Source organism: Zingiber officinale, chromosome 3A (assembly GCF_018446385.1).
Source record: "Zingiber officinale cultivar Zhangliang chromosome 3A, Zo_v1.1, whole genome shotgun sequence".
Taxonomy (NCBI): domain Eukaryota; kingdom Viridiplantae; phylum Streptophyta; class Magnoliopsida; order Zingiberales; family Zingiberaceae; genus Zingiber; species Zingiber officinale.
In genome coordinates, this window is record NC_055990.1 from 21,860,788 (window position 1) to 21,888,321 (window position 27,534).

The following is a 27,534-nucleotide window of genomic DNA, read 5'->3' on the forward strand; positions in this document are numbered from 1 at the left end:
TTGTGTGGGCAACGACCTTCCGAGATGAGAACCACCAAGCACCTTCTTCTTCCTTGCAAGTTTCGGCCATCAAAACTTCTCCTAGGATGAAGAGGTTCGGCCACCACCACCATGCTCCAAGGGATGCTAGAAACAAAGCTTTCTTTCTCTCCTTCTTCTTCTTCTTCTCTAAACTTGATCCGGCCACCATATGAATCTCCACAAGAAGGATGAGGTTCGGCCATCAAAGAGAAGAGAGGAGGAGAGGATGGCCGGCCACACCAAGGAAGAAAAAGAGGGATAAAATAGAATAGAGTTCTTGTCATGAAGGCACCTCTACCCCCTCTTTTATAATCCTTGGTCTTGGCAAATAAGGAAATTTTAATAAAAACTTCCTTAATTCCTTTGCCATGAAAAATAAATTTAATTGATATAAAATCAATTTCTCTTTTATTAATCAACATGGTCGGCCACAATAATCTAAGCAAAGGAAATTTAATTCAATCAAGAATTAAAATCTTCCTAATTTGTTTCCAGAAATTTAAAAAAAAATAAAATTTCTCTAATAATTTTTATCCCTTCATGATTGGTTTATAAAAAGGAAATTTAATAAATTAAAATTTTTCTTTTAAACATGTGGATAAAAAGAAAGTTATCTCTAAAATTAAAATCTCTTTTAATCTACAAATAAAGAAAGATATAAAATCTTTTCTTAATCTCTTGTAGAAACTTATAAAAGAGAATATTTAATTTTAAACTCTCTTTTAAATCATGAACATGGTTAAAAAGGAAAGTTTTCTTAAAATTTAAAATCCACCTTTTAATCAACAAATAAGGAAAGATTTCAAATTTTAAGCTCTCTTTTAAACATGTAGATGATTTACAAATAAGGAAAGTTTTAACAAAAAATTAAAACCATCCTTTTAATCTACAAATAAGGAAAGAGATTAATCTCTTCTCTTAATCTTTTGTAGAAAGCTATAAAAGGAAATTTTTAATTTTTAAACTCTCTTTTAAAACCATGATATCCACATAAGAAATAATTTTAATAAAAATCCTTTTTAATATTCTAGTGGCCAACCACCTAAGCTTGGGACCCAAGCTTTGGCCGGCCACCAACTTGGCTCATCCATTTGGTCTTGGCCGGCCCTAGCTTGGGTTCCAAGCTATCTTGGCCGGCCCCATTGGATGGGTAAGAAGGTGGGTATGTAGTGGGTATAAATCTCTATATACAAGAGGCTACGATAAGGACCGAGAGGAGGAATTGGTTTTTGTCTCCCGATGGAATTAAGCATCCCGTGTTCGCCCCGAACACACAACTTAATTTCATCAATAATAATTCATTCCACTAAAGAACTATTATTGAACTACCGCACCAATTCCAAATTACATTTTGGGCTCCTTCTTATTATGAGTGTATTAGTCTCCCTGTGTTTAAGATAACAAATGTCCACTAATTAAGTAAGTTACTGACAACTCACTTAATTAATATCTTAGTCCAAAAGTAGTACCACTCAAATTCATCGTCATGTCGGACTAAGTCCACCTGCAGGGTTTAACATGACAATCCTTATGAGCTCCTCTTGGGGACATTCTCAACCTAGATTACTAGGACACAGTTTCCTTCTATAATCAACAACACACACTATAATTGATATCATTTCCCAACTTATCGGGCTTATTGATTTATCGAACTAAATCTCACCCATTGATAAATTAAAGAAATAAATATCAAATATATGTGCTTGTTATTATATTAGGATTAAGAGCACACACTTCCATAATAACTGAGGTCTTTGTTCCTTTATAAAGTCAGTATAAAAGAAACGACCTCAAATGGTCCTACTCAATACACTCTAAGTGTACTAGTGTAATTATATAGTTAAGATAAACTAATACCTAATTACACTACGACCTTCCAATGGTTTGTTCCTTTCCATCTTGGTCGTGAGCTACTATTTATAATTTATAAGGTACTGATAACATGATCCTCTGTGTGTGACACCACACACCATGTTATCTACAATATAAATTAATTGAACAACTACATTTATCATAAATGTAGACATTTGACCAATGTGATTCTTATTTCTAGATAAATGTTTATACCAAAAGCTAGGCTTTTAGTATACATCCTAACACATATTATCTGTAAGGATCCATTACTCTGACATGTTCACACATCCACACCTGTAATAGAATAAAAATGGTTAAATATGAAATATTATGTATAAAATATATGCATATACCATTAAATTTAAGATCTTACAGCAAGGAGATGTGCAAACCCTTTGAGTATGGGAGCATTATTTCCCTCAAGGTCCTCTGGTTTCAGCCTCTGTGAAAATATCATACCAATGGCCCCTAGTTATGGGCTCATATAGTCATTACAGCCTTATACCAATTATACCTACCTAAATTCTCAAAATCATCTACACAATCAATTAGTAATTGTATTGATAATCTAGATATACTATTAGTAGTAGTGAATAAAACACAAACAAAGAAATACAATATTAAAAATTGATAAAATCGAGTATCAGATTCAGTAGATGAAGGTTGTTTACTAACGTTAATCATCTTGTTCTCTAGTTCCTTCTGTGTACACTCGATATTACTGAAGTATTGAAGAAATAGTGGGGTGGCAGCTGCATGCTACTACAAATTTACTTCGTCACCTTGATTTGGGAGTCCTAGAATCAGTGAAACATCTTTCCTTGTGAAGCTAGTCTCCATATTATGAAAGATGGAACATTTGGCTTCAACGTCCCAATTGTCAAATATATTTTGTATAAGGTTTCGGATATTTGCAATTTCAGCCATGGCTACGGCTCAAGCAAATGGGCTTCCATTTATCAACTCAATCTGTCTGTTGTTTATGTGTAGTGATGATAAAAAAGCCTTGAAGTAAGGATAATTACTTTTCCAATGCACTTTCTTACGATATGCACGAGAAGTAGAGGTTCTCTGGCTCACCATTTAATTTTGTCAAACAAATACATCATATCTTAGTGATACTTATTATGCTTCATTACAATGTTGTTAGTTTTCAATCATAATATGATACATTACACTGTTATTTTTTTAACCAGAATATGATACACTACAATGCCTATAATTTCTCCTAGCTACTAAAATATGATTAGTAACTGCTACAACATGGCTACTTATCTTGCTGTAGCAGTTAGGGTCAAGTAGTTACTACAATAATAAGAAGCCAATAGGGACTGTAGGGTTTAACCACGTTGTATTAGTCATTAGAGTTTAACTAAGTTGTAGCATCTACTATCGAGTAGCTACTACAATGTTACCACCATTTTTTAAACCCTCTATTCCCTGAAAGTAAATATTTAATCCAAACAATTATAATCATTAAACATCATTGTCGCAGCTTGGAGAATAATCAAAACCCTAAACATTTAAACATGTATACAAGAGGAGAAGAATCAAAACACTAAAGCCTTACGAAATACTTACGATGGAGAAGAAGCTTTGAAGGAGAAACAAGTCATCGTAGTGAGGTTGATTGACAAAGAGACCGTGGGGCACCGATATACTTTCAATGAAAATATTTCAAAATATTTGTCACACGCCCAATTTTATGGTTAAAACTTTGGCAGATGAGGGCAAAACAGTAATTGCACAATATATTTTCGCTTTCTCCGGCGGTGTATGATAATATATATTAGGATTAGAGGAAATTACAACTTCAATGTAAAAGATTTACCATCAAATGGTTTGTAGGAAATAATATTTGGTAGTTTCTTGCAAATTAACAACCAAAAAAATGGTGACAAAAGGTTCTTTGGAGTGCCGAAGTAGCAGTTATAACATTGTAGTAGCTAAGCGTTGAAGTAGCTGCTACAATGATGTAGTAGCTAACCGTCTAATTTGCTACTATAGACTTGTAGCAGCTAGCTGTCAAAATAGTTGCTACAACGTTGTAGAAGCTGACATTTCAAGTAGCTACTACAATGTTATAGCAGCTAGCATTCGAAGTAGCTACTACACCATTGTAACAGTTACCTGTCAAAGTAGTTGCTACAATGTTGTAACTGCAAGCTATCGAAGTTTCTACTACACTATTGTAGCAATTAACATTCAAATTAGCTACTACAGCATTGTAGCAATTACCTATTAAAGTAGCTGCTATAATGTTGTAGCAGCTACTTCGACAGATAACTGCTACAACACTATAGTAGCTACTTCGAATGTTAGCTGCTACAACGTTATAGCAGCTACTTCGACAGATAACTGTTACAACGGTGTAGCAGCTACTTCGACAGATAATTGCTACAATTGTGCAACAGCTACTTCGTCGATGACTAGCTGCTACAACATTGTAGCAACTACTTCGATAGGTAACTAGTACAACGTTGTAGCAGCTACTTTAAAGGCTAGCTGCTAGTCATAGCTGCTACAACGTTATAGCAGCTAGCTATCAAAATAGCTGCTACACCGTTAAGTAGTTGTTACTGTTGGTGCAACCTTAGGTCAAGGTTGACCTGGGTGACCCGACTCGAGTTGACCTGACTCGAGGTATATTTTAATGTTTGACAAGAATAGAGAAGTTGTATTTTGATGTTTGACAAGAATAGGAACTTGGGGGATTGTGGGTGCAACCTTTGGTCAAGGTTGACCTGGTTGACCCGACTTGAGTTGACCTGATTGGGAAAAGTCCAAGCAGGGAGCTTGGTACGGGAAAAGTCCAAGCAGGGAGCTTGGCACGGGGAAAAGTCCAAGTATGGAGACTTGGCACGGAAAAGTCCAAGCAGGGAGCTTGGCACGGGAAAAGTCCAAGCAGGGAGCTTGGCACGGGGAAAAGTCCAAGCAGGGAGCTTGGCACGGGGAAAAGTCCAAGTATGGAAGCTTGGCATGGGAGGTCGGAGAGGGCTCGGTAGCTCGTTCTCCGGACTAGGTCAGAGAGGGCTCGGTAGCTCATTCTCTGGACTGGATAGAGTCGGAGAGGGCTCGGTAGCTCGTTCTCCGGACTAGGTCAGAGAGGGCTCGGTAGCTCGTTCTCTGGACCGGACGAAGTCGGAGAGGGCTCGGTAGCTCGTTCTCCGGACTAGGTCAGAGAGGGCTCGGTAGCTCGTTCTCTAGACCGGACGTGGAAGTCAGAGAGGGCTCGGTAGTGTTAGGACCAAAAGTAGCTAGAGGGGGGTGAATAGCTCGTCACGTGCTCGTTGCTCGACGTTGCTTGTTTCTTCAAGGATATGCGCAGCGGAAAATACAGAAACAAATCACACAACGCTAACACGGTTGGTTTACTTGGTATCCACCTCACAAGAGGTGACTAGTCCAAGGATCCACACCAACACACACACCCTCCACTAATGAAAACTCTCCTTTATGGTAACTACCAAGGGCGGAGAAGCCCTACAAGACTCAATACAAGAAGAAGAAAGGGTAGTAAAGAAATACAAGCTTACAAGCTTACAATGAGTGCACAAACCCTAACCCTAGTTTCTTCTTCTTTCTTTGATCCGCCTCTTGACTTGGAAGAGCCTCCAAAAACCTTCAAGAACTGGCGATCTCGAGCTTGAGAAGAGCTGTGGAGGAGCTGGTGAAGATCTGAAATGAATCGGTGAAGAGATGCCGAAGGAATCGTGCGCCTGCGGCCTTTATCAACGCCAACGGTCGGATCCCGATCGATTCGATTATTCCCAATAGATCGGGGAGGCTTTGGATCGATCCACGGATCGATCCAGAGCGCCTCTGTGCTCTGGAAAAAACGCCTGGATCGATCCACGGATCGATCCAGCGCTTATCGCGCGAAGCAGCAGCGTCCCAATCGATCCACTGATCGATTGGGACCTCTAGATCGATCCACTGATCGATCCAGAGGCTTTCTGTTCGCTGGGAAAAGTCTGGATCGATCCACTAATCGATCCAGAGCCTGGATCGATCCACTGATCGATCCAGCACTTGGTTTTTGCCCAAACCAAGTCCCAAACCTCCCAAACCAACATCCGGTCAACCTTAACCTGTTGGTACGTCATGCCTAGCATCTAGTCACTCCCTTGACCTGCTAGGACTCCCCACCAAGTGTCCGGTCAATCCCTTTGACCCACTTGGACTTTTATCTTCGTGCCAAGTATCCGGTCACTCCCTTGACCTACTTGGACTTCCACCAGATGTCTGGTCAATCCCTTTGACCCATCTGGATTTCCTCGTGCCAAGTATCCAGTCAATCCTTTGACCTACTTGGACTTCCCAACACCAGATGTCCGATCATCCTTGATCCATCTGGATTTTCCCTTGCCTGGCTTCACTCACCAGGACTTTCATCTGCCTAGCTTCACTCACTAAGACTTTCACCTGGCTTCACTCACCAGGGTTTTCCTTCTGCCTGGCTTCACTCACCAGGACTTTCACCTAGCTTCACTCACTAGGATTTTCCTTCTGCCTGGCTTCACTCACCAGGACTTTCATTCTGTCTGGCTTCACTCACCAGGACTTTCATTCTGCCTAACTTCCCAGTTAGGACTTCCCAGTCAAGTATCCGGTCAACCTTGACCTACTTGACTCTTCTTCAATCAATATCTTATTGTCAAACATCTAAACCCAAACCAAGACTCAGCTTGGTTAACCAGGTCAACCTTGACCTGAGGGATGTTGCACCAACAGGTAGCTCGTTTCTCCGGACTATGTCAGAGAGGGCTCGGTAGCTCGTTCTCTAGATCAGGAAGGCTTTAGGGTTTAAGGCTGGGAAATTGGATCAGTCTGCTGACCGATCCAGTGATACTATGGGTATCTGGATCGGTCTGCTGACCGATCCAGTGATACATTGATTCTCACTGTGGGTCATCTGATCGGTCTGGTGACCGATCAGTAACCAAATAGATTGGGAGAAGGAATAGGAGTGATCGGTCCACAGACCGATCAGGGCTCTGCAACCAACTCACAGAGAGTTGGGATCGGTCTGGGGACCGATCAGCCTAGGGCCTGATCGGTCCACAGACCGATCAGGCCTCTGCAACCAACTCTCTGTGAGAGTTGGGATCGGTCTGGGGACCGATCAGCCTAGGGCTTGATCGGTCCCCGGACCGATCAGATCCGTCCTGGATCGATCAGGGTGGAGCCTGATCGATCCAGGTCTAGTCGTTGAGTCACAACGGCTAGATTTCTATGTCTGTGTTTTCTTCTTCTTCGCAGGTTCATATAAATCAAGAGGTGGAGGGCCTCTACAGTGATAACAAGACTTCTTCTTGCTCCTGCGATCTGAGCTTTGCTGAGCTCTCCACTGCTGAAGCTTCGTGTGAGCTTCCCTCGGCTGGACTCCAACTGATCAGTTGCTGCTGTTGTTGGCATCCGTGAAGTGGTTGCTTCATCACCAGTCGACGAGAAGGCAAGCAAACTAGTGTTTTTACATTAATATTGTTCTTGGCTTCTTGCTTTATCTTTGTACTCCGATCTTGCTGTTGCAAGAGAGATTGTGGCGAGGTTTCTCCACCCAGAAGGAGTTTTTATTAGCCGGTTTTCCGGGGTCTCATCCACCGACGGATTGCTAGGATTCGTCCACCTTACGGACACGCCGAGGAGTAGGAGTATCATCTCCGAACCTCGTTATATCGTCGCGTTTGAGGTTTGATATTCTCCTGTTTCGTTTCTATCTTTTATTTCCGCTGCGCTAACTAAATTTGTAGGAAGAAACGTGAATTTAGGGTCGGCTATTCACACCCCCCCTCTCTAGCCGCGTCCGAAGGTCCTAACAAGTGGTATCAGAGTGAGATCGCTCTTCGTCGGATTAACACCCGGGGGAGCACGAGCTAGAGAATGGATCAACTTGGAGAAGACGTCACGATTCCACCCTTCTACGATCGCGACGACTTCGCGTTTTGGAAGGTAAGAATGAAGTATTTTCTTATGACTAACCTAGTAAATTGGAATTGTGTACAAGTAGGTTTTATTCCTCCGGTGGATAAAGAAGGAGAACCTCTCGAGAAGAAGAAGTGGACGAAGGAACAAATCCACCAATCCATAATCAACGACGAGGTAACGAAAATCTTTGAATTTTCATTACCTAATGATATCTTGTGTAAGATAGGTAGATACAACAATGCCAAGGAGTTGTGGAACAACTTGGCTAAGTTCCATGAGGAGAGCTCCAATTCAAGTCATGAAGAGGAGTCAAGTGAGCCAAGTAGCTCACATCATGGAGGTATGGAATTAGAAGTTGAGGGCTACTCAACATCTAAGGAAGAAGAGGAGGAGAGTTCTTCTTCAAGACTGGAGCAAGAAGAAGAAGCCTCTACCTCCGGAAGGGATGAAGGAGAGAGCTTATATCCATCCTCAACCCTAGGTAACTCAAGCAACTTAATTTCAAGTAAATTACATATAATGTGCTTTGAGTGTAGGGAATATGGGCATTACAAAAGTAAATGTCCAAAGAGGATTAGGAAGACTCCACCGGCATCAAAAGTCAAGGAAGTCGGAGTCCCGATACGCAAGGGCAAGGAGCACGTGGTGTGCTTCCAATGCAAGCAAAGGGGACATTATAGGAGTCAATGTCTAAGGGGGAGGCAACCTCACAAGGACAAGAGATCAAGCACATCTATGGGGGGAGCTAAGGCAAACCCTAAGGTATCCTTTAAGGCACATTCTTACAATTCTAATAAGACACATGCTAGTAGTTTTATTGCAATTGTCAATAATGATAAGCATGATAACCATAGAAACCGATACATGTGCTTAGGTGCCAAACATGTTAGCCTAGATAAGGACAATGCTAGAAATGCCAACCCTAGAGGTAACACCCACGAATTTCTTTATAAGTACATGAGTAATTATTTCCACTAGAACTTAGAAATAAAAGAAAAAAAAAGATATATAATAATATGATAAGAGGAGAAGGTTAAGGATTGAACCTTGAACCTCCCACAAACAATGGAGAAAGATTTATGGCATGATCACCACTAGGATAGAGAGTAACATATGGATAGGAAGAGATAAAAATGTTAGTTAAAGGAGAGAAAAAGAAAATAAAGCAAGAAGCAAGAGAAAACCAAATTTGCTTACCTCTCCTTCCTCTTGGTTAAGAGAAGGAACAAGAAGAAGGCAAGTTGCCTTCCTCACTTCTCCCTCTTCTCATTCTCGTGAGAACCAAGGGAAGAGACATGGGAGAGTTAAGGAAGGGAATAAATGAAGGCATAAATTTCCCTCATGGTGAATAAATAGAAAAATAAGAAAATAAATCTCTCATTTTCTTCTTCTTCCTCCTCCTTCCTCCTTTTCTCTTCTTCACCGAGACTAAGAGGTCTTCCCTCTCCTTGATCCGAGCACTAAGTCAAGCTTCTTCTCCAAGAAAACTAATTTTCAAGAAGGAATCTTCAAGTTCTAGCCCTTCCAAGCAAAGGAAACCAAAGGAGACACAAGAAGAAGAAGCTCCTTCATTTCTTAGCTCCTAGGATATTCTTCTCCTTAAGAAAAACCACAAGCGAAAGGATGTAAGTTCCCCTCACCTGTGGTACAATAGCTATATGATTGTCATGTAAATATATTGCTAGAAAAACCTATGTTTGTTTCATGAGGGTTTCGGCCAAAACAAAAACAAAACAAAAAAGAGAGAAAGGTTTTAAGAACTTGAAAACCAACTAGGTATGTTCATGAGGTTTCCTATGATATGTATCTGATGGTAAGGGGGTTAAACTAATATTTTCATGCTAGAATGTTTGGTTAGAACATAAGTTTATGGACTTAGACTTTCGGCCAAGAAAGAACAAAAGAACTAGAAGAACTCTAGACCTAAGCCAAAGCATGCTCTCTTGTCCTTATGATATGTACCTTATGGTAGATGGTGTTGTTAATGTGTTTTTCCCACTTGTATGTTAATTTAAACTTGATTCCATCTTCATGAACTTTCGGCCATGATAGAGTTGAGGGCCTAGAAGGGCTTTAAACCTAAAATTTAGCATGCTATGATTTTCATAAGACAAGATATATGAAGCTAATATGACATGTCATGATCTTAGGTTAAGTTGAACTATGTTTTTTTTTATGCATATGATGATTCGGCCATGTTGAGACTTGAACCCTAGGAAAGTTTAAATCAAGCCTAAGATACTTATGATCTTCTTGATGAAAAGATATGAAGTAAACTAATGTTCTTATGTTGCTTGAAACTTGAATTCTTGTTCTATAACTTTCGGCCACACTTGTTTCTTTGACCTAGGATGCTCAAATTCTAAACTAAGTGGTCCATGATATTCCTTGAAATGAATGCTAGGAAAATTCTTATGGTCTTCATGCTATTATGCCACTAGAAACCTAATTCCCATGCTTAACAAGATTCGGCCACATTAGGTTAAAAAGCTTAAGAAGCTTGAAACTTAGACTAAAAGTACTTATGGTGCTTCTCATGATATGTATTGGGATATTGGTATGAAGTTCAACATTTTTATGTTACTTGTAACCTAGAAACATGTTGCTAGGGTTTCGGCCATGTTGGGGTTAAAGGCTTAGAGAACTTAGAACCTAAATCAAACATGCTCAAGTTGTTTCTTATGAAATATGATGTGACAATTGTTATGGTTTTGTCATGCTTGTATGATGTTTATAACCCAAAATAAAGGCTTAATGGGTTTCGGCCATGTTATGAAAAGGAACCTAGAAAGTTTGGAACCTATACCTAACATGCTTAAGATGTTCCTTATGTTCTAAGAAATGATAAATGTTTAGGGTTCACATGTTCTTTTTGTTGCTTGATAACCCAAGCTATCTCTACATGTTTCGGCCACCCCTTGTTACTAGGGTTAGAGACCTAATTAGGTTCTCCCATGAACTTCACATGCAATGCTTTATGATATGTTAAGAGTATGACATGCTGTGATGTTTATTTATGTATGTTAAGTCCAATTTCATGATATGCTATGTACTTAAGTTCATGATATGCTGTGTACTAAATTTCATGATATGCTATGTGCTTACTTTCATGATATGTTGTGTGCTAAATTTCATGATATGCTATGTGCTTACTTTCATGATATGCTGTGTGCTAAATTCCATGATATGCTATGGGCTTATTTTCATGATATGTTGTGTGCTCAATTTCAGAATATGCTATGTGCTTAACTTCATGATATGCTGTGTGCTCAAATTCATGATATACTATGTGCCTAAACTCATGATATGCTATGTGCTCAAATTCATGATATGTTGTGTGCTTAAACTCATGATAGGTTGTATGCTTAATTATGCATGTGTTCATGATATGTTGTGTGCTCAAAATCATGATATGCTGTGTACTCAAATATACATGCTTCAAGCTATGCCTAAAAGAGTTGCTTCCCTATAAGTGGGATCAAGAGCACTCTTCATTACATGACTATGACATGAGTGATATGGACTATGTAGATATGACATGCTATTTTACTTTAAGGGCTTGTACCAAGGGTGGGCTCCATAAGCGCCCCGGGGTCGATGGACTAAGAAACGGGCCTCGTTAGGGATGGGCTCCTAAGTGCCCCTAGGTCGATGGACTAAGAAACGGGCCTAGTATATGTATGCCTTGTAGGGTTCAAGACTTGCTACCTTGGACCTACTAGGACGCGCGCATTTATGTACGTGGTACAAGCCGGGATCCCCTCTTATGATTGAGATTATGTTTAAGTATCTATGCTATACGTTTTAAAAAGACATGATGCATAACTTTCATGATGTATGTTTAAGAGTTCATCCTGCATATACCGTAGGAATATGCCATGATAATTATGATGATCATGTTATGATATGTCATGCTACCTTTGTGTTTATGCCATGATTATGCCATGATATCTATGATGATGCTTATGACATGTACGATGATCATGTATGTTATGCCATGATACTTTATGCTATGATGTATGCTTTGTGATTGTTGACATGCTATACGGTTTTTTTGTGAGTAGGAAAGGAACTTACTGAGCCATGAGTGCTCACAGCTTACATTTCTTGTACCACAGATAAGGGCAAGGGATGGATGAACTAGGAGAGCAGCAGGAGGGGCTAGCAGGATGTGTGTGGCAGTGACTGGCTAAAGAAGAAAAAAAGACCTACTTTTATTTAATAGGAATTATGCCTAGTTTATATTACTACGTTATAACTCCATGACATTTTATCATGTTTACTCTATATGTCTTGAAATAATGTTAAGTATGACATATGGACTCTATGTTTCAAAATAATTTACAAGTAAGACTTCCGCTGTAATAAGGTATTAAGTTGTTAAGCATGGTAAGTAACCCCTGTCGCCTTAGCAGGAGGGGCGGGGCGTTACAGTTAACTCATCTAAGGTTAAGGAAAACCTAGATGGGAATCCCAAAATAACTAGACATATGCCTAGGAATACCTCAAAGAAAAATGGAAAATTAAAGCTTGACGTATTAAAGAAGGAAAATCAAGTCTTGAGGTCAAGACTTGACACTTTAGAAAAGGCTCTTAAGAATTTGGAGAAGTCAACTCTAGGGTCTAAGGGTCAAAAATCAAAGCCCAAGGACATGAGAGGTTTGGGTCACAAACCTAAGTCTCAAGTGGTCAAGCCCGCTTATCATAATGTTCCATTCGATTATGGAACAAGACCTAGGGCTAAGAAGACCATCACCAAGGTCACAAGGGGAGTCACCCCTAGAGTTGATCTTGATGAATCCCAAATGACCAAGGCTTTAAAGCCTAGGAGGGTCATTAGGAGGGTTGCTAGGGAAGTCATCCCTAATGAATATTTAATGAACCCAATGAGCTCAAATAGGTATTGGGTTCCTAGGAGCGTGATTCCTTCACGCTAGATGGTTTAGGGTGTGCCAACCTTAATTGGATAGGTAGTTAACCTACTCATGACAAAAGGTGGCATTTTAGGAATTTTCAAGGTGTAATCAAGCCTTGAAAATGAAATTAAAAATTATTCCTAAGGTGATTAGGATGTGTCAACCACATTTGAGGAGTTTTCTAGGGTCAATCTAATTGGCACATAGTGATCTAAAAATCTTTAGTATATGATTTTAGGTCTATTACACTTAGGAATATAGAATTTATGGTAAAATTATCAAAAATGGCAACTAAGGCTAGAATTAGGTATTTTCTATACCTTTTTATGTTATTTGTCATACATTGTTTGTCATATGCAATGTCATGACATCATATTTAACTTATTATCATTTGAAATGTCATGATAATACTTAGGTTAGTTATATGTCATGCCTTATTTAAGTTTCATACTTTATGCCATGACATCATGACATTGGCACATATTTCCACTTATGATATTATTTTATGCCATGTCATCATCTCTTGCATCTATGATCAATTAAATTGATTTAAGGATAAAAACATAATTTGATATGGAGATCTAATTGTTGTTTAGAAAATGCATGAGAACTTAGCTTAAGATGACCTAAACCCATATCTCACATCAAAATTGACTTGGATGGGTTTTGATATACCTTAGATGTGTGTGAGATATTAGGATGATGAGTTAGGATCAAGGTGCATAGTTCTTGTACCTAGATGAGCCTAATTCGAAATTGAGGATCATAGGGAAAACTTGCGTACAAGTCATGTAGCCCTAAGGTTGTGGTCCTAAATTGAATGGTTTAAAATCATTTCAAAATTGATTTGAAAAACCTTGATGAAGCTTTTCTAGTGATAGCATTCATCATTGAGCAAGTTGATACAAAGATGGATTAACCTTGAGCTATTTCAAAGTCTTTCGAACTTTGTATCAAGATTTAAAAATGGGAGTTATTTTCATAGAAAATTATTTTTTCATGATAATATATGTTATGAGGAATGTATCCTCAAAATTTTACAATTTTTGGAATTTTCTATAATTTTTTAGGGGTTTCTGAATTTCGGGAGAAAAATCAGAAATTCTTATCAGGGAATTGTGGACCGATCAGAGAAGATCCTGATCGGTCCAGGGAAGTCTGGATCGGTCACTGGACCGATCCAGGGTAGAGTGGATCGGTCTGGTGACCGATCCAGTGGAGTCCTGATCGGTCTGGTGACCGATCAGAGCGTGCCAAAATGATGATTTTCGACTATTGTCTGAAATTTCAGCTATGGAAGTTGGTGCTTTAGATTTCTAAAGGGTTGAAACTCTCCAAGACATTGTTGGTGCAATAGTCAAGGAGGAGTTGACCTTTAGGGGGAGTTTTACCTAATGGTCAAGGGGGAGTTGACTTTTAGGAGGAATTTTTGCTCGTCAAGTTTTTTTATAAGTGATTATCACTAAGTTGATTGTTGATTTTAGTATCAAGGGGGAAATTAAGGGTTTCAATGAAAGGTATGGGACTTTCATTAGGAAGAAACTCTTGACCTTGACTCACTCTTTTTGATGTGTGTCAAAAAGGGGGAGAATGTTCAAAGAATGTTCAAGGAAGAACATTGGAGAACTATTGGAAAACCTAAGTTAGGTTATCGGGTTAACCTAACTTGATTATGGTTTTTGTCAAACATCAAAAAGGGGGAGATTGTTGGTGCAACCTTAGGTCAAGGTTGACCTGGGTGACCCGACTCGAGTTGACCTGACTCGAGGTATATTTTGATGTTTGACAATAATAGAGAAGTTGTATTTTGATGTTTGACAAGAATAGGAACTTGGGGGATTGTGGGTGCAACCTTTGGTCAAGGTTGACCTGGTTGACCCGACTTGAGTTGACCTAATTCGGGAAAAGTCCAAGCAGGGAGCTTGGCACGGAAAAAGTCCAAGCAGGGAGCTTGGCACGGGGAAAAGTCCAAGTATGGAGACTTGGCACGGGAAAAGTCCAAGCAGGGAGCTTGGCACGGGAAAAAGTCCAAGTATGGAGACTTGGCACGGAAAAGTCCAAGCAGGGAGCTTGGCACGAGGAAAAGTCCAAGCAGGGAGCTTGGAACGGGGAAAAGTCCAAGTATGGAAGCTTGGCATGGGAGGTCGGAGAGGGCTCGGTAGCTCGTTCTCCGGACTAGGTCAGAGAGGGCTCGGTAGCTCGTTCTCTGGACTGGATAGAGTCGGAGAGGTCTCGGTAGCTCGTTCTCTGGACCGGACGAAGTCGGAGAGGGCTCGGTAGCTCGTTCTCCGGACTAGGTCAGAGAGGGCTCGGTAGCTCGTTCTCTGGACCGGACGTGGAAGTCGGAGAGGGCTCGGTAGCTCGTTTCTCCGGACTAGGTCAGAGAGGGCTCGGTAGCTCGTTCTCTAGATCAGGAAGGCTTTAGGGTTTAAGGCTGGGAAATTGGATCGGTTTGCTGACCGATCCAGTGATACTATGGGTATCTGGATCGGTCTGCTGACCGATCCAGTGATACACTGATTCTCACTGTGGGTCATCTGATCGGTCTGGTGACCGATCAGTAACCAAATAGATTGGGAGAAGGAATAGGAGTGATCGGTCCACAGACCGATCAGGGCTCTGCAACTAACTCACAGAGAGTTGGGATCGGTCTGCGGATCGATCAGCCTAGCGCCTGATCGGTCCCCGGACCGATCAGATCCGTCCTGGATCGATCAGGGTGGAGCCTGATCGGTCCAGGTCTAGCCGTTGAGTCACAACGGCTAGATTTCTGTGTCTGTGTTTTCTTCTTCTTCGCAGGTTCATATAAATCAAGAGGTGGAGGGCCTCTACAATGATAACAAGAACAAGACTTCTTCTTGCTCCTGCGATCTGAGCTTTGCTGAGCTCTCCACTGCTGAAGCTTCGTGTGAGCTTCCCTCGGCTGGACTCCAACTGATCAGTTACTGTTGTTGTTGGCATCCGTGAAGTGGTTGCTTCATCACCAGTCGACGAGAAGGCAAGCAAACTAGTGTTTTTACATTCATATTGTTCTTGGCTTATTGCTTTATCTTTGTACTCCAATCTTGCTATTGCAAGAGAGATTGTCGCGAGGTTTCTCCACCCAGAAGGAGTTTTTATTAGCCGGTTTTCCGAGGTCTCATCCACCGACGGATTGATAGGATTCGTCCACCTTACGGACACGCCGAGGAGTAGGAGTATCATCTCCGAACCTCGTTATATCGTCGCGTTTGAGGTTTGATATTCTCCTGTTTCGTTTCTATCTTTTATTTCCGCTGCGCTAACTAAAATTGTAGGAAGAAACGTGAATTTGGGATCGGCTATTCACACACCCCCTCTCTAGCCGCGTCCGAAGGTCCTAACAGTTACAACGTTGTAGCAACTAACATTTCAAGTAGTTGCTACAACGTTGTAGCAGCTATATATACTTCCAATAAAGAGAACATATGTGGGAAGTGATTGCAGGCGTCGACCTTATACGTTGTAGCATAAATCCTTCTTATATATATTAGGATCACGGTCGGGAATTACAAATTAAAATGAAACTAATTACCATTAGTTATGAAATGGTGGAATTGATATTTGGCAGGTTCTTTGCAAATCATATAAGCAAAAGCTAGTAAGAAAACAACTAAGGTTTGTACATTGTAGGATATATCATTGTACAGAGCTAAAAATCGGACAGTGAAATGGAGAAAAGATTACAATCGAGAATGAAGATGGGTGGTAAGCAAACCAGCGTCGGCTATATATGTGTTCACAAGCAATTTCTTGAGCTTCCAGCCAGCTCGAGAACAAGCATGCGACTATAAGTTGTCCAAATAGCTTGCAGTGCTTTTGTTTGCCCGACAAGAGCGCACTGCGACGGAAGATGGTGGCGAAGGAAGAGGCGAGAGTGAGAGAAAGAGCGGCGAGAGAAATTTAGAATTTGAGAAATTTCTCTCATCGTCAATTAGAATTTCATTAATGCAGTAATTATCTAATAGCTACTATAATAACCCATAACAATATGTTAAAGTTTTTTTTAAAAAAAAACATCGTATATAATTATTTTAATAATTAGGGACACTTTTTAATTTTTATTATAAATAAATTAAATAATACAAAATTATTATTTTTATTACTATATCCTTTATTTATATATAATATTCTTGCAAACTAAACATGTTTATTTATTTATAATAAAATTGTGTAATAAATACATAGACATCCCATTTCATTAACTAAATTAATGAACATTTTTATTGCTTATTTATCACTTTAATTTTCAGAAAGTAGCCATTGTCATTGTTTTTAATTTCCGTTAACTCGGAAATTCCGTGTGAACATTTTGCAATCAAGTCCGTAGATTCCAACCTTGCGCCGATAGCAACCGCGTGACAGCAACGTTAACCGTCGTATCCGACCAGCTCCTTCCGGATCCAGCCACTAAGAGTTCGACCAATAGGCGTTTAACGCCTGCGATTCGACTCGGTCATCGGCCGTTGAGTATTTATACCGTCAAATTGGAAATAAAATCAAAGCACAAAACCGTCGGCAGGTCCCTTTGACTTCACGACCAATTCGTTCAGTTTGACAATGGGTTCAGTTTTGGATCTAAGGTCGTCGCTACAGATAGTTTTCTTCGGGAGTTTAATCATGGAGATCGGTATGAGCTGCCTTTCTTACCAGTTATTTTACCACTTTATAATTCTGTATTTCTCGGATCGTGTTTTCATTAGGGTCAGCGTTTTCATATGTTGGTTTTTAGGCGTTTATTGGTTGGATTTCTTCTCTGTTTCAGCGGTGGTTTACGGTGCAAGAAACTCGATTCTAATAGCACGTCGGAGTTTTTGGAGAGATTTCTTGTTGCCCTATAATGTCACATCAAAATCATATAATTTTTTTTTTTTTTACTATTTCTCTCTTATTAAAAAATTTTTCTTCAATTTCACTCTTTATTTATATTTTATATTTTATATGATTAATAAAATATAATTAAAATTTAAATTCGTATTGAATAACATTAATTAAAAAATTGAATTATCTAAATACTGTAGTATATCAAATAAAAGATATAAATTATAATATTAATAATATGTAAAGATCAATTAAAACATATCAGAGTATGTCCCTGTTTATTTATTTTAATTATTTTTTCATGTATAGTAATCTCACTAGCGTCTATCATAAAAATTTTATAATCCTACAGAATTTTAATTTTTGTAAAGTCATTTTTTCAATGTATATATTTTAATATCTTGTTAATCTATATCGATGCTTTCTTTTATTTTATTGTTCTCTTTAATTTTGAATGTACCCTTCTTCTTCGTCTCTATTCTATTTAATTAGACGAATGCAAACTTTACAATCGTTCACTTCAACACTCATATTCGGATTTGATATGAAAATATAGTTCCCTAATTTGGATATCTTTGCTTTCTTGCTAGAGTGATGATTAACCAATTGTAGAATATGTTTATCATACTTTTTGTTGAAATTGACCAAAAGACATACCAATTTTTTAATTGATCAAAAGGTGCACCCTACTTAAGTAATTATCAAAGGGCTCATAATTTGTATAGTCTTTCCGTTCTACACCCCCCTCAACCCGCCCTCAACCGCCCCCTCTTTCAACTATATGCAACCTCAACATCTCTCCCTCCCTCCCTCCCTCTCTCTCCGCTTAGGGAAAGAAAATCTTTCTCTTCCTCTCTCTCACTTATTGAACTCGAATTTATTTATTTAAAAACCTCTAAAGCACCATAAGAGAAATTGAAAATAATAATGGAGAACATATTTCGTTTCTTTACAATCTCATAAACTCATAGGACCTGAAATAGTTGTAATATAAATTATCTAGGTCAATCAATAGGTTTTGGTCAAAATTTATTGATCGACCTAGAGGATTTAGATTACAATTATTTTAAGTCCTGGATTTCTTACATTGCAAGGAGCTCAAATATACCCTCCATTACTGTTTTTGACTTCCCTTGTGGTGGTCTAGTGGTTTTAGAAAAAAAATTAATCTTCTTTTTTTCTTAGTCTTGATATGCTCTCATATCAGGACCACATTAGACTTGATATTCCCCATATCAGACCTAATGTATGAGAAAATAAGAAAAAAAAGATTTATTTTTTTTCAAAATCTCTAGACCATCATTAGTGAAGCCAAAAATAGTAATGAAGTGCATATTTGAACTTCTTGCAACTTCAAAAACTCACAAGACCTGAAACGAGTGTAATCTGAGTTCTCTATGTCGATCAGTGAGTTTAGGTCAAAATTCATTGATCAATATAGATTGTAAACATTTCAAGTTCTATGGATTTTTGAGATTATAAGGAGTCCAAATATATCTTTCATTATTATTTTTGGCTTCCTTAGTGGTGGTCTAGTAGTTTTAAAAAAAAATGAACCTTCTTGGTTCTTATATGAGAGGATATTAGGACCGTTGGTCTTGATATCCCCTATATCAAGCCTAACGAGAAAATAAGATAAAAAATTATTTTTTATCAAAACCTCTGAACCACTACTAGGGAAGCTGAAAATAATAATAGAGTGTATATTGGGACTCCTTATAACCTTAGAAACTCATAGTGTTAGAGCAGCGGGGCCGACAAAAAAAGGGTGAATTGCTTGTCAAATATAAAAAGAAACCTTTCCCGATCTCTCGACTCAGATTAATAGCAATCGGACAATTATAACAAGTTAATTGAACAACAACAAAATAAATTAACAACTTAAAAGAAAGAGATAAAAGAGTTACTTGGTTACAACCTAGGTAGTTGTTAATCCAAGACAAATAAAAGCACTAAAAAAGTATCCTTCGTTGAAAGCAAAGAAGCATCTTACACTCGTTGAATGCTCAGAAAGTTGCTAAGAAATTAATATAGAAGTTGATGATTATTTCCTAGGCCCAAAGGTCTTTTTATAACTTCTGGAAAACTCTATCTGTAGCTTGAAGGCGCCTCCAAAAAGGTCCAAGGCGCCTTCCATCGGATAAGTTTTATCCGCTATGGATAAAACTCTATCCGCGGCTAATGGCTATCAGGCGTCTTTATAGTATTCATCGAAGGTGCCTTCCAATCCATGGAAGTTGCCTTCCATAGGGCAACTCAGCTCAACGATGATCTCTTCGCAAGGTTCTTCGCGTAGGTGCTTCTCCGGCTAACCGGAGTTGAGTTCACCCAAACTTAACTCCAACCTTCTCCTCTAGCAGGCTTTCTTCCCGACTTCTCGTCCCTCGAATGTCGCGTATGTCATTCTCGTCCACCAGTGTACTCTTCCGCAGCATCTCGTCCCTCGAATGTACCGAGCTTATCGACTCCTTTCCTGTGTCATCCTACTCGATAGCTACATCCTCCGTTCGATTTCTTGTGTTCCTAAGCTTCTATACACTTAGACACAAGGATTAAATACAACAAGACTTAACTGAACTTGGTTAACCACATCAAAACAACCACAGGGTACTAACATATAAAACCTGAAATGGATGCAATCTGAGCTCTCTAGGTCGATCAATGAGTTTCGGTCACAACTCACTGATTAACCTAGAAACCTCATATTGCAACTATTTTGGGACCTATGGATTTTTGAGATTGCAAGGAATCTAAATATGCTCTTTATTACTATTTTTGGCCTCCCAAGTGTTGGTCTAGTGGTTTTTTAAAAAAATAAATCTTCTTTTCTTCTTAGTCCTAATATGAGAGCATATTAGGACCACGTTAAGCCTGATATCCTCATATCAAGCACAGAAAATAAGAAAAAAAAGATTTTTTTTAAAAGACTACCATTAGTGAAATCGAAAATAATAATGTAGAGTATATTTGGACACGTTATAACCTCAAAAATCTACAGGATCTGAAATAGTTGTAATTTGAGTTTTTTAGGTTGATCAGTGGATTTTGACTGAAATACACTGATTAACTTAAAGAACTCATATTGTGCTTATTTCAGATTTATAGATTTCTGAAGTTACAAGGAGTCTGAATATTATTTCCGATTTTTCTAATGACGGTTCAGATATTTTGAAAATGACACTTAGTCCAATGCTCTATTTCTTATCTAGTTTCTTTACCTCTTTCTAATGCTCTATTTCTTGAATCGTATTTTCATATATTGGTTTTTAGGCGTTATTGGTTCGATTTCTCCTCTAATTTTGGTGGTGGTTTCCGGTGCAAGAAACTCGATTCTAGTTTCTCTTCTAGGTTAAGGAGAATGGATTTTTTTTTTCCCATCAATTCTTTGCTTATTGCAAACATTTCCAAGAAGATAATGCATAAACGATTAATTAATAGTCATCCGCGGATGAAATCATGTTATCTATAAGTAGATAACGGTAGATTGAGGAGACAGCTGAACGCAAAGAGTAATCTTGTTCGCATGTTTGTGTACATTTGGATTGCAAAATGATGGTTTGTTTAGCAATCACAATATGAATGCGAGTAAAGGCATGTTAGGTATTATGGGCATGGACTGAATTACAAACATGTAGCTTGAAAGGTTCAAGCATTAACAATTAAAATGTTGACAAAGTTATAAACTAATAATTATTGCCTATAGATGGATTTGTGATTTTAAATTCCATATGATTTGTACACAAAATAATATGCTCCAATTTACCTTGACAAGTATTAGGGCATCTCTGGTGGTAGAGGTTGAAATCAATATTTTGAAAATCAATACCATAAAGAAAATCATGAAATAGTTTGTGAATTTGAATGTTAGTAAATTTTATATTTACACTATTGTTTAATAGTTTATGAAATATTTTGACAGAAATTTCTTTTATATATATATATATATATATATATATATATATATATATATATATATATATATATATATATATATATATGTTTGAACTGAAAAAATGTATAGTCAAAGCGCCTCACTTTGCGCCTAGCACCTTAGGCCCTACAATATCTATGCACTTTTTGGGTGCCACGCCTTAAATAACTATGAGAAGGGCACACCCACCTCACCCCAAAAAGAAAAAAAAACAATTAGAAGTACAAACATAACAATTAAAAATAAGGAAGGGGGTTCAGATTCTGTTTGATACTAAAGAAATTCACAATTACAAACTTGTACCTAAAGAAACTTGACAATTATAATCACTGATTTTAAATGTTTAGAACAAACACATGTGTAGATAATCAAGGGATAAACAGAATTCATCTGACTTTCGTAGTATTTTTTTTTTTTCCAATGTAGCATCCCATTAAATCGCTCAGGCACCGGAATAGAAGAGGATGAATATTGTATGGACAATGTTTTGGTTCTCATCAATAAATGTATTCTCCAAATCAACTTTTTCTGTTTGCTTAATGAGCCAAACATAAAATATTTGATTAAACATGTGATAAAAAAGAAGCATATCTGTGAGAAAAGCCATATGAAACATATCATACTAGTTTCATAGAGGTAATATTGTTTAGTAGCAAGTTCACTTCTATTTTGATTTTCATCAAGTTGAAATTTGAACCCACATTTTTTGTTGTTGATCACCATCAATGTGCTATTCATTAGATTGTTCTATGTATTTTAGGAGAATACATGAAACAACCATTTTTTAAAATCAAATTTGTTTCATATCTAAAAATCAACATATGGATGTTGTCTGTTTAATAAGTGTATTAATTCAACAAAAAAGAACAAGGATTTGTATATTATTTTTAATTGTTTTGGAAAAAAAAATGAGAGAATCCCTAGAGGGAAAATATCCTGCAGTGTACTGCAGCTAAGATTCGAATCTTAGATTCCTTGATTATCCACTGGAGGGTGTAACCATTGCACCATTATTCCGGGGGCAACTTACACACTCTCTTTCTCTCTATTTTGGGTGGACATGATTTGAGAAAATTTCCTCCATTCAGTGTAATGTCCATCCCTTTCTTTGCAACTTTGAAAGCATCAAACAAAAAATGACTTGTCTGGTAAAAATAAAAAAAAAATTATCGAACAAGAATTTTGTGTAGCTAAGAATAGTTGAAGATGAAGTAATAATGAGGATGATGCGATTCATGTGGCAGTTCTACGCTTGGTCATGAAGTTGCTCGAGGAGTACAGGTTCAATGATAAAGTGGTGAATTCCACAAAGACTTCTTTTTACTCAACAATCAATGATGACGACTCCAGCAGTACAATTACTGAGACAATGCCTTCCACATTGCCAAATGGGATATTAAGAAGACATATAATGTCCTGGACGCGCGGTGATCTTCTGGGAAAAGGTTCCTATGGTGAGGTTTATGAAGGGATAAGCGAGTAAGTATCGATGATCAATCATCACCTCTGCAACTGCTTGTCAGTTTATCTATAGCTTAGATCCTGGATGCTTTAATTCGTTTACCGCATGATCATGATGACTTCCAGTTTGTTATGTTCATGAAGTTAGTTGATTTTTGTGAAAAGGCCTTTTTATCTATTGCATTTTTTATTATGATTGTTTTAACAGAATTCTTTCCATTCTTGATTTTGCACACTTCTTCCTTTTTGTAAGTTGTGCTCTGTCTTATATATATATTGATCAACTTAGAATTTAACCCAATAGTTTACTCACCAATATGTCTGTGACTATTGTCATGTCTAAGTGGTTATGTCTATTTTTATGCCTCCTCAGCATGTCTTAGTTGTTTATTTTGAATTATCATGAGTACCATCTTGTTTGAATATGTGTATTTAACCCTTTGCTTATTTTCTATTAGCACTTTCACTCGTCACAAGAAATTACTAGTAGAATTGGAGGCTAATTTAAAAAATTGAAAAATTGCAAACCCAAATGGCAAGTTTAGTATTTTCTAAGTGCTATGCTGATGTGCTATTCTGAAGCAGTAAATGTGCTACTTATCCATAGACAAACAGTCAAACACGATGGAAACCGATTTACTTTCGAGGACTATTAACAACAACAACTACATTTTATCCCACTAGAAGTCGACTATATGAATCCTTTAATATTATTGTACTTTGATCCTATTCAGAATCTGAGTCAGACGAATCGTCGGATGAAATGGATAGAATGTTGACCGAATTACGATGACCCGAAGGGGTATATGTTAAGATGACTTCTATGTTGATCAAGTCATCAGAAGTCCTTTGGTCAATGCTACCTACTGCCAACGACCGGGTCGCCCTGGTCCCTGGTACCCCGATGCTCGAGGGAGATCCAACGAATATATAAGTAACAGATTAAGACGCATAATAATACAATGAATGTGGAGTGAGTACGGAGAACGTACCCTGGCCCAGGAGGGTGCCCTCAAATGGGACGCTGCTCGAGTTGTCATGACCTGGAAGAGTAGATGAACAGGAGTCGGATGTGGAGCTGGGTCCGGCGGCACGAAACCGAATGAGGCCTGGATCCGAAAGACGACATGCAGGCCGGGAGATAATAGCGGCACGCAGGCTAAGACACAACACACAAATGTGATCAGCGCATAAGTTAGAACACAGTGCACAAACCAGATCGGTGTGAAGATTGGAACACAATAATGGCACGAAGGACGGAACACAATAATGGCATGAAGGTCGGGGACAGCAATAGCGACTAAGAACTCCAAGAGACTTGAGTGTTAAGTGGTCGGATCTGACGGCGTGGGTGTCGGCGGCGATGCACAGGCTGTCGACGTGCCGAGAGAAGGGAGTGATGTGTGGACTGCCGGCACACAGAGGGGGAGGCAACGTCCTCATCCGGCCTTGAACAGAGGAGGCCGTCGGCGGGCAACTGTGGATGCCGGAAAGAAGAGAAGGGAAGATGTACATTCGGTCGATTAGAGATGGAGTAAAGGAGGTGGTATTCGCATGATGGATCAACGATGTGCATCAAGGGATGAGGGAGGCAGTGTCAACATCCGACGTCGGTGTCCGAAGATCTGTCCTGTCCGGCAGTGGAGGCGGCTATACTCGAGTGGGGAAGCAACGACGCAGCGTGCGGCGAGCAGCAAGGGAGACGATGAGCACTCGTTAGTGGCAACCTGGTCACAGAAGAAAGAGGTAGGGATGATGATGTCCTTGAGCAGTTCCGCGTGACGGCAGTGGTGCAAAGAGAAGAAGGGGAGCAGTCGTCGGCGTCGGCTGATGGGTTCCGACGGAGCTCGTGTTCCACCTGTGGCGATGATGTGTGTAGATATTATGATCATTTATACATGTTTTTACGCACATTCACTTACTTTATTTATGTATATTCTATGCATGTTCACCTCTTTTAGCACATATTCATCATAAATACTTTTTTATTCGGAGATCTGCTCTTTTGTGTGTTTTCTAATTGATAGGACGTAATTTGAGCAAAAACGAAGCCTACATGAAGTCTAGAGCTTCCAGAGTATCACGGGCAGGCGAAAACTAAGTTTTCTTCATGTTTTGGCCGTGTAGAACCCACACGGCCGTGTGGAGGCCAGTGTGGGGGGTGTGTTGAAGCTGTGTGAAGGCCGTGGAGATTTCCAGCACTGCAGATCAAAAGTAAAATGACCATATCTTTGTGCTTGGTTGAAGTTATGTGCCGTTCCAGATATCAAAATGTAGATGACTTCAAGATCTACAACTCGTATGAAGACTTCAACCAGAGATAACCAAGTTTTGAAAGTCTAGAGCTCGTTTCTATGAGACACGGCCTTGGCACACGGTCGTGTCAAATCCTGCACTGTACACCAAGAGTAAAACAGGCATAACTTTGTAGTCCGTTGGAGTTTTGGGCTGTTCTTTATACCGAATTGTAGCTAACTTCAAGATATACAACTTTGATGAAGACCTCAACTCAAGAATCCCACTTTAAGATGTGCTAAAATGGTCTACAAAGTCCACACGGTCGTGTCAACTCTGCATGGGTGTGCAGTGTTGCTAGAGCAGCGGAAGAGCATGGCCGTGCGGAATCGCACGGCCGTGCCACTTAACTAGAGCAGAGGAAGAGCATGGCCATGCGGAATCGCACGGGCGTGCCACTTGACCAGTGCAGAAGGAAGACACGGCCGTGCGGCTTCGCCAGAAGAGAGGATGGACGTGACCGTGCCAACCTTGCACGGTCGTGCCACGGGCCGTACGACGCCCATACCCTAGCTTATAAAAGGGTAAAGAAACCTACTTTTGAGGAATCTTTGGTTCGGGACTTCGTCCCTCCCTTCGGGGAAAATCGTAGAGCTTCATCCACCGCTGTCCCTTCACGATCTGTCCATCTCCGGAGCAAGGAAGCATCCCCAAGACATCGGAATCATCAAGAATCTTTTCTTCCTCTTCTTCTAGGGTTGTAAGTATGCTTTTCTTTATGTTCTTGGGTTGTTCTTCCCTCACAATGGAGTAGACATCCTCTTCTAGGATTAGGGAGTACTTGTAATGCGATAGAGATGTAGAACTATGTAGATTTATCTTATTTTTATTCGATAACTTGTTCATGCCTTGTTCATGCTTGTGTGACATGTTTATATTTCTATGCTTTGATCGATTGATGTGGAGGATGGTTAATCCCGCAAAGGGGGCACCCGCCAAAGCCAGCTTTCGACCGTCTAGATAACTTACATTGCGACATCTCTAGTGCTTAATCAACAGTCCCTCTGGATTCGATATTTTTATTACTGTTGACGAAACCGTATACTTGCGGTTGCGTAACAAGTTTTTCGCATCGTTATCGGGGACTGTTCGCATTAACATTAGTAGATTAGCAATCTACTTAATCTAGACTTGTGAATAGTTTTTGTTTTCCCATTTTCATAACAAAAAAAATCTGTATTTTTTTTTAGCAATTTAAATTCTGCATTTTGTTTCTTATTTTTCATATAGTATTTCATTTCTTATCTTTAATCATTTTTATTTTTACTCATTTTATTTCGATGATCACTAACATGTCAAGCAGGGCCTTAAGAGATTTCTTGGCATCTATTTCTGCAAGATTTATGTCTCCCATTGTGCAGCCTCATATTGGAGCAAAAAATTTTCAACTAGACCCAAAGTTAATTTCCATGATACAAGGTCACAAATTTGGAGAAGAAGTATCAGAAAGTCCTTATCTGCATCTTGAGACATTTCTAGAACTTTGTGATATGGTCCTTATCAGAAAGTCCTTATCTGCAGTCCGGTTGATGGCGTTTCCTTTTAGGGTGCGTTTGATTTAAGTTATCATGTATAACCTTGGTTATGTGATTACCAGGTAATCACATAACCAAGGTTATGGGGAATAAAACATTACCAAATGTTGTTTGGTTCAACCTAGGTAATGCAACAAAAACTTGTTTGTTTGAAGGTTTTAATGAATATCCTATTTTAATATTTTACCGTATTAGCCTCAGTTACAAAACAAACTATACATAATATTATTATTATTTATTTTTTTATGGTTTTTTCTTTTCTTTTTCCTGTATATTTTTTACTTTTTATGTGTTTTTTTATTTTTTAAATGTTTTTATATTTTTTATATTATTTATATTTATATTTTATATTTTTTACATTTTACATTTTAATTTTTATTTATTTATTTCATTTTTTAATTATTTATTTTTTAAATTTTTTATTATTTTTATTTTTTTAAAAAAATAAAAAATTTTATTTTTTATTTTTTAAATTTATTTTTTTTATTTTTTAAAATTATTTTTTTAAAAAAATTAAATTTTTTAAACATTTTTTTTATTTTTTTACATTTTTTCTCTTTTTTTCATGTTTTTTCTTATCGGAGGGTATTTTTGGTAAAAAAAATCGTTAACCCCGGAATCAAGAAAAACCTTAGTTTTCTGAGGTTTTCTGATTTCGGACTGCATGACCCTTTTGCTGACGTGTCGGGCATGGAACATTACTCGGGAATCATCGAATACTTAAACCAAACAAGGTTTTTGTTGATAACCTTGG

General features: G+C 38.5%; 1 protein-coding gene across 1 annotated transcript in view; it reads left to right on the forward strand.

Moving 5' to 3' along the window:
* The first annotated feature begins 17,244 nt into the window (after window positions 1–17,244).
* The window catches only part of LOC122051387 (mitogen-activated protein kinase kinase kinase 1-like), a 48,139-nt gene continuing 37,849 nt past the window's right edge, over window positions 17,245–27,534 (forward strand). Inside the window, exons 1-2 of the mRNA XM_042612512.1 lie at window positions 17,245–17,367; window positions 22,734–22,968. Coding sequence (XP_042468446.1) covers window positions 17,298–17,367; window positions 22,734–22,968 — 305 coding nt within the window. The 5' untranslated portion in view covers window positions 17,245–17,297. The remainder of the gene's footprint in view (window positions 17,368–22,733; window positions 22,969–27,534) is intronic.